This window comes from Myotis lucifugus, unplaced genomic scaffold (assembly GCF_000147115.1).
Source record: "Myotis lucifugus unplaced genomic scaffold, Myoluc2.0 scaffold_237, whole genome shotgun sequence".
NCBI lineage: Eukaryota > Metazoa > Chordata > Mammalia > Chiroptera > Vespertilionidae > Myotis > Myotis lucifugus.
The window spans coordinates 1474825-1483591 of NW_005871285.1; the positions used below are offsets into that span (position 1 = coordinate 1474825).

At 39.3% G+C, this 8767-nt stretch overlaps 1 protein-coding gene across 7 annotated transcripts in view; it reads right to left on the reverse strand.

The window, feature by feature from the left end:
• CTNNA2 (catenin alpha 2) overlaps positions 1-8767 on the reverse strand; it is a 962766-nt gene that overhangs the window by 865417 nt on the left and 88582 nt on the right. For all 7 annotated transcript variants that reach the window (XM_006098480.1, XM_023762210.1, XM_023762215.1 and 4 more), the window contains exon 2: positions 2637-2832. In XM_006098480.1, the coding sequence (XP_006098542.1) occupies positions 2637-2832 (196 nt within the window). The remainder of the gene's footprint in view (positions 1-2636; positions 2833-8767) is intronic.

Here is an 8767-nt window from a genome sequence, read left to right on the forward strand (position 1 = left end):
TTAAAAAGGTTTTGGCATTCCCTATCCCAAGCTTTCCTTGGCCCAGCATTTCAACATTAAGACCTGACTGGAATAATTCCCTTTGCATTCCTATTTAGGAGCTTTTCTACGGATGGTTCACTGGCTGCACAACTATCCAGTCGTAGGTTTCCAGGATCACTTACAACTACTATCAACTCTACGCCACACTGAGCTATGCAACCCCCTTCTGGGAGACTAGTGGATGCTGATTCTGCTCTCCATCACCCTGAGAGCCCGGATTACTCATTAATATGGAGGAGCGCTATTGCCATATGGAGTACAAGTTAGTTACTAAATTATAATTTTTTCCCATTGATTTTTAGAGGGAGTGAAAGGGAAGGGGAAGCAGGGAGGGGAGAGAGAGAGAGAGAGAGAGAGAGAGAGAGAGAGAGAGAGAGAAAGTAACATCAATATGAAGAGACAAATCTATTGGTTGCCTCCTACACATGCTCCTGCATATGCTCAACTGGGAGCCAGGGAATGAATCTGCAACGCAGGTACATGCCCTTGACTGGAATCTAACCTGCGACTCTCTGGTGCGCAGTCTGAAGCTCCAACCAATGAGCAATGCCAGCAAGGGTGAAAGTTCACTCTCTTGAGTGTGGGATGCTGTCACTGTGTACAAATGTGTCAAAACTTATCAAACTATACACTTCAAATGTGTGCAATTTATTACATCAGTCCACACACAACGTCCCCTCCCCCCCAAAAAGAAAGGAAAAACATTATGAAGGCTACAGATTCATTAAAACAAACAGGTATCCATCTGTAATTCAAAAGGAATACCAGTTTTGAATAGCACTTGAAAACTTGTAAGGTTACACATTGCTGAAAAACATATGCACAAATATACTCCATCCGCCCTGGATAAAATATGCAAATTTTAACATTTCAAATTAAAGTAACATTTACATTAGTGTAATATAACTGAAATTAACTTCTAGGGGAAATAAGGTGGCCACATGCAGAGAAGGTCATTGTTGGTTTGGAAGGAGGGTTAGTATTTCGAGGGATGAACTATCCAGTTCTGAATTTTAAAATTGGTAGGTTTATAAGAAGGAAGGGAAAATAACTTTCATTCATCTATACCTTCATTCATTCAACAAATATTTATTGAAGTTTTATGATTATTAAGCATTGCAAACCACTGACCAGTAAAAGACACATGGTATGGTCTCTATATTTACTAATCTATACTTTGGCAAAGAAGAAAGTTATCAGTTATGTTAGCCCACAATTATTAAACTATCCAGCGGAAATTGACCATGTAAAGAGACATGCCGGAAAGGGTTCCCTGGGAAGGTGTACTTTGAGCTGAGATATGCAGAATGAGTCGCCTTCAACTGTGTGAAAGGAAACAGCAAGTAAAAAGGCCCCAAGGCAGCTAAAACATAGTCCTTTTGATGAACTAAAACAGGAATTGATCCATTTAAGAGATATTTAGTAGTTAAAATCTATGGGACTTTATAACAGATTGTATTTGGAAAAAGAGAGAAATGACAAGTATAACACCAAGATTTCTGCAATGTGCCACTGGGTACATAGGTGTGGCATTCACCATGGTAAGCAATGCAGGAGGGAGGCCAGGCTAGGGAGGGGATTTCTGTTTTGATTTCATGATGCCTTAGAATTCTCAACTAAAGATGCCACATAGATAAATGCTTTGAGAAAGTAGCCTAGTGACCAGTGGTTGCCGGGAGTTAGGGGGAGAGGGCAAGGGAGAGTTTTGCTTAATAGGAATAGAGTTTCAGTGCTGCAAGATAAAAAAGTTCTGAGGGATTGGTTACTCAACAATGGGACTATAATTTACACTACTGAAGTGGACACTTAAAAAACAGGTAAGCCATACAGTTTATTTTGTGTATCTTATAACACCTAAAAACTTTTTAACATGGGAATAAATAGCATTTTAGCTAACTAGTTAGCTATGTAATTGATCAATCCATTGATAACCAACTAGCTACACTTTTTGAGGAAAGCTGTGACCTGAAAATAGCAATTTTGGAGTCATACAAGCAACAATAATTTATTACAGGACTTTATTCCTTTCCTCCCTTCATCCTTATAATCCTGGCATTTGTTGACTCTATCAGCATGAGGTCTCCTTATCCTTTTCTCCTTAAAGACTGAGCTGAGCCCAGAGGCTTGGCTCAGTAGTTGAGAGATGAACCAGGAGGTCAAGGTTCAATTCCTGGTCTGGACACATGCCCCAGTTCCAGGCTTGGTCCCCGGTGTGGAGAGTGCAGGAGGCAGCCGATCAGTGATTCTCTCTCATCATTGAGGTTTCTATCTCTCTCTCTCTTTCCCTTCCTCTCTGAAATCAATAAAAAATATTTTAAAAAAAAGACTGAGCTGACACAGAGTTTGTTTTCATCTATTGAGAGAAAACAACTGAAGACTTTGAAGCCACAGCAGCTTTGGAGTGTACCTGTGCTGTTCTGCCACGGCAAAAACACCTCTATGGACCTAATCCTACCAAATGTTTAAAAAGACAAGTGAGATAGAGAGGGGAAAAATAAGATGACTCCTTTGAACAAATATGCAATGATTCTAGAGAACACTCCGTGGTTGACACATTCACACACACCCCTCTTGAACAGCATTCTCCTGCCTACCTTGCTTGCGCACATCTTCCACAGCAGCGATCAGTTCTTCTTTGAGGTCCTGACTCTCCTTAGCGATCTGTTCCCCCTTTTCCAGGAAGTTCTGAGTGGCTTGCTCTACAGACGCAGCCAGGACGTGGGCTTTCTTTGACCTCCCTTTCTTTTTACCTGATGGGCCTTTGTTGCTGGTGTTCACAAGGGTCGTCACCTTAAATACAAAAGAAAAGCTGTAAGAGGCCTCTGCCAAACTGTCTAGAAATAACATCGCCTCATCACTGTAAAATATCCTCTGATGATTAGATTGTGAATGCATATTCCACAGCTTCAACTGAAGGAAAATGTGGAATTATATGGATTGACACATAAATAAACAGTCCTTTATTTCAAGCAGAAAAATGACACTATGTGAGTTAAGTAGGAAGAGACTTGCCAGTAGCTCAAAGTTCTCAAAGTTTCCAGTTCCCTGGAGGTTGTGCTTTCACAGATTGACAAATAGCGTTTTTGTTGGAGTAACCAGCTTCAGGGAGGAAAGAAAATAAAACAAAACCTGGAATTGCCTCTGATCACTGACTTGGGAGAACCAGTACCCAGGCCTGGGCGGAAAGGCAGGGCAGAGGTGAATGAGCAGTTAATAAACACTGGGCCATTAATACCAGTACTTATGTGTCACCTACCAAGGACTTCTGAAGATCATCTCTTTTCCTTTTTTTATTGTTGACAGTATTAAAGATGTCCCCCAATTCCCCCCACCTTCACCCCTTCCACCCAGCCTCCCCCACCCCCAAGCCTTCACCGCATTGTTGTCTGTGTCCATGGCTACACATATAATCATGTACTAGTATGTTCTTTGGCTAATCTCTTCCAGTTTCTACCCTCACCCCACCTCTGAGATATGTCTGAAGATTAATTCTATTGCTAATCTCATCTTTTAAAAACAAAATGGTAAATTTAATCTGAGGGGATTGACTGATTTCATCTAAACATTTGGTTAACCAGCTAAAACTGTCAGAATTGAAATCAGATTTGCATTATCACTCCTCTTCTAAGTATCATAATCTGGAAACATATTTCAACTGCCAAACTTCTTTCAGTACTATATCTAGAGCTATTTCATTTGCTAACAAAGCTTTTAATATTTTTTAATCAAGTTATCTCCTGTAGAATTCCGGACCTTTATTCTGTCCCATGGAGAAGTTTGGGAGGAAAGTGAATGCAATGGTTCCTCATTCTATTCAGCAAAAGTTGCTAGTCACCATTCCCCCTGCATTTTTTATCAGTTTTATAAGCATGTGGTTGATTTTCCTTGACATTTGTCCTGCTTAGCAGACAGATTTGATTGGAGGTTATCAAAAAAGCTAGTCCATAGAAAAGTTCTAAATGTTGTAGTTTCTGCGGTTACTCCAAATCCAAGAGCAAGCCAAGTGATTATTAGCCAAAATCACAATTAATGTCCAGTCAATTTATGGGGCATGAGATCACATCAGAGGAAGAAACATAGTGAATAAATGTGAGCTAAGATGATGAATACAGGTAGAACCAATACTTAAGTGGTTGATACAGAGTCTGGAGTCTTTGTATTCAGCTTTTGATTGCTAATTAGATGCAGTGAATTGAAAGACTCTATAAGGACATTTAAGTACAATTACTACACACACAAAAAGAACTGTAAGGTCACTGTGAATAGGAGTGTCAGATAATGGTAGTGAGCTGTCAAATGCATATGCAGCCAGTAAGTAACACTTTATAGACTTTTCAGTCCCACCCATGAAGAGGCAACCATCGTAAGAAAGGCAGCCTGTGGAAAAGTCGCTTTTCTGGGGTGCAAAACTGTTCTCAGCAGTGAGGGTACTCTAACACAGGCACACAGCACTCTCCCAGGAGCTTCAACTACCCACACTGCCAACACCTGGAAGCATAAGCCCTCTGAGGAAGCACAGCAAACAGCTTAACACTTTTTTTTAAAATAAGAATTTTTAAATAGTTTTCTTTATATTGAATATTTTGAGATACAAGACCGTCTAAATTTAATATGTACAATGTGTTAATTTGTTATATTTATGTATTGTAATACAGTTGCTGCTGTAGTGATGTTTAGCATCTCTATCACATTCCATAATTAGTGTATATAGCTGTTGTCTACATTCATCATACTGTGCATTAGAAAATATTCCCATTCTCACTTATAACTGATTTATGCTCATTTTATACATAGTTCTAAGAAGTTTGGGGATCTACTTTTTTAGTCTTCTCAAATTAGAAAAAAATATAAATTGGGGAGGGAGTTGTTAACTGTAGGCATGTTGACCATTTTAAGGAGTAGAAGCTGATAGCAAATCTACGAACATACTTAATGACTATACCATGAGTTCATTTTTGTAAAGGCAAACGGAATTCAATTCTTCTGTTACCTCATGTTACTTTACTGTACTAAGCACTGTTTAGGTAATGCACATAATAACAAGTCAATGTACAATGTCAGTTACATGGAAAAATAAACAAACATAAAACATTAACAGGCAGTTGCTCAGAAAAATGTGATTACTTCCAAATGAAACAAATCAATTCAATCTTCTTCTAGTAAAAGCTTTCATTTACTCATGGATGGAAGAATATGATGTATGAAAGGGAAATAAAGGGAAATGATGGGGCTCCATAAATGTTCATGCCCTAATCAGTTTAGGACAGTGGTTCTCAACCTTCTGGCCCTTTAAATACAGTTCCTCGTGTTGTGACTCAATCATAAAATTATTTTCATTGCTACTTCATAACTGTAATGTTGCTACTGTTATGAATCGTAATGTAAATATCTGATATGCAGGATGGTCTTAGGCGACCCCTTTGAAAGGGTGGTTCAACGGCCAAAGGGATCGCGACCCACAGGTTGAGAACCACTGGTTTAGGATCAAGAAATACCTGTCGACTCTCCTCATGGCTTGTCAGTGTTTTGTTGGAAGACAAAGTCAACAACTTGCAGTAGCTCTGCCTCCCCCATCGGAGGTTTTGCTTTCCATGGTTTCAGTTATCCGCGTCAACAAGTCCAAAAATATTAAATGGGAAATTCCAGAAATAAACAATTCATCAGGTTAAATGAATGTCTTTCTAGTAGCATGATGAAATCCCAGCTGCCCTGCTCTGTGCTGCAGGGATGTGAGCCATCCCTCTGTCCAGCGTATCCACACCGTATATGCTCCCCACCCTCTGGTCCCTGAGTAGCCCTCTGGGTTTATCAGATCAATGACATGGCAGTGCTGGTGTTCAGGTAATCCTTATTTTACTCAATGCACATTCACATAAATTATTCTATTTCATTATAGCGATAGACATTAATCTCCTATTGTGACTAATTTATATTAAACTTTATCACAGGTGTGTCTGCATAGGGAAAAATATAGTCTATATAGGGTTTGGTACTATCCACTGGGGGTTTGGAACATATACCCCTTGAATAAAGGAGGACTTTTTATACGTAACAAAGAGAAAGAAAACATAAATATTACAAAGGCAGGCACTATATAATGTCATTACTTATAGAGAATATAATTCTAGTAAGAAGATATAAAAGAATTAAAAGTTAAACAATTTGAACTACTATAAAAAGAATAATGAGGTGGCTAAATACTAGATAAACAAGAAAAATCTAATAGAACAGCAGTAACCAATGAAAAATCTAGTTTTCAATATCATCTTCACAATAAACATCCATTGATATTATCAGAGATAAACATAACACAAAATATAGAATATTCTATGCAGAAAATGATCAAACAAATTTAAGGAGGAATATAGAAAACAATTTAAATAATAAAGAGCCATACCAATGACCTCTAGAGGCTACAGGTATCTTTGTGTAAGGTTAGACATCCAGACTAACACTAGATCTTAGGTAGATGGTACGTGAAGATTTTTTTTTAAATATATTTTATTGATTTTTACAGAGAGGAAGGGAGAGGGATAGAGAGTTAGAAACATCGATCAGCTGCCTTCTGCACACCCCCTACTGGGGATGTGCTTGCAACCAAGGTACATGCCCTTGACCAGAATCGAACCTGGGACCCTTCAGTCCCCAGGCCAACACTCTATCCAATGAGCCAAATCAGCTAGGGCAAGATTTTTAAGTGTTTATCTCAATTTGTTAGTAGCCTTTTAATGTATTGCTATCCTGTTGAAATTCCTGCTTGAATGTTATACCTCTTCCTTTCACAAGCAGGCTCTCTTTCTAATCCCCACACCAACTTTCACCCAAGGCCTGAGTCATTCAAGAGCCACACACACTCCTTTCCACGCTAACAATTTTGGAGCACACCTTTTGTGCAGTAGGACAAAAAGAAAGAAAGGAAGAAGTTCCAGCATAAGAGACAAGGGGTAATACCATTGAAATGGACATGATATTTTCCAAGCCAGTAAGGAGACCAGTCCTACTTAAAAAGAAGGCTGTATATGAAAGCTATAGGAAGTAAGGTTAGATAGATGTGGTAGAACAAAACTTTGAAATTCTCTGAAAAAATATAGTATATATAGGGTCTGGTACTATCCAAGCTAAGGATTTTAGATTTTATTAGTCACTGCCAATTTTTTTTTAAAGAAAAGCCTATATTAAAGTCCATTTTCTTTTTCCATTCATTTCTCAACCCACTAAATTTTGCTTTTACCCCCACACCTCCTATAACAGAGCCTTCTTAAACTGATATCTCACTAAGGTACTTAATAAGTTGTCAAGATCAAATTAGTTTGATCTTATCATAACACTCTCCCACATTTAGTGCCTTTGACTCAATTATCCTTCCTCCTAGAAATATCTCCCAGCTAATTCTCTTAGTAATAAACTTCCTTCTCCAAAGTCTTGTAGCCACAAAAGGACATTATCTACCATCAAACTTACTTTTCTCTGTACCCATTTGTATCTTGCTCCCTCCTATGCCAGGAAAGGCATTCTGATACCACTACCCCTTTAACTAATCTTCTGATCAGATCCTCCAGAACTGGGTTTCACTGGCTATGCCAACTCCTCTTCTAATCTTGAAAATCCCCCTCTGAAGGCTCCTCAACCTCAGCTTAAAAGGATACTTGACTTCTTTCTAGCTCCACTTCAAATATTTCTTCAATGTGTCTGCCTCTCATCAAAAAAGAGAAGTCATAGAGCTCATAGATAAGAGTATAAGTGGTCAAGGGACTGGACCAGGGGTTCATAATGATGGTCCCTATGAACCTTGGCCAATGAAAGACCTCAGCAATAGCCAGAGGATAGGCACTTTGTTTTCCTATGTGGATGGTGTGATCTGAATATAAACCATGTGAGACACAGGCTGGTGTAGACTGCTCATCAGTTAATGTCATTCTGGCACAAAAGTAGTAAGACAGTGTCCGATACAATTTCATTCTTTTATTTTTCTTGCAATGTGTGTTATTATAAGAAAATTTATCTGACCATGACTCTTCTACTTGATCAGTGCTCTGCTTCCAGGACATCAATAGGCATAGAATACGTATTTTTTCCAAAGCAATAAACAGTAGTGAGGGCAATGGGGAACTTTGTCTTGGCAGCTCTGTCACATCTGCCCAGAGCCAAAAATGGTATCATTGGTCTAAACATCACCCACATAGCAGTCAGTCAAAAGTGAGTTCTGGAGACATCATTGTCACCTGGGGCTTGTTAGAAATATAGACTCCCAGGCCCCACTCTAGACCTACTAAAAAAGAATCTGCATTTTACACAAGATTCCTAGATAATTTGTATGCACATTGTAATTTCAGAAGCTCTGAATTCTAGGACAGCGATCATCAGATTTTATCATGCCTAAGAACCACCTAGTGCCTCCTAGAAGGCAAATTTCCACATCTTACAGTGTTTCTGTTCAGGCAGATCTGGAGTAGGGCCTTTTGTACTCATCACACAGAATCCTATATAATAAAAGGGTAATATGCAAACTGACCCTAACAGCAGAAAGACTGGGAATGACTGGTCACTATGACACACACTGACCATCAGGGGGCAGACGCTCAATGCAGGAGCTGCCTCTGGTGGTCAGTGCGGTCCCACAGGGGAAGCTCTGCTCAGCCACAAGCCAGGCTGACAGCTGCCAGTACAGTGGTGGTGGTGGGAGACTCTCCTGCCTCCTCAGCAGCGCTAAGGATGTCCGACTGAA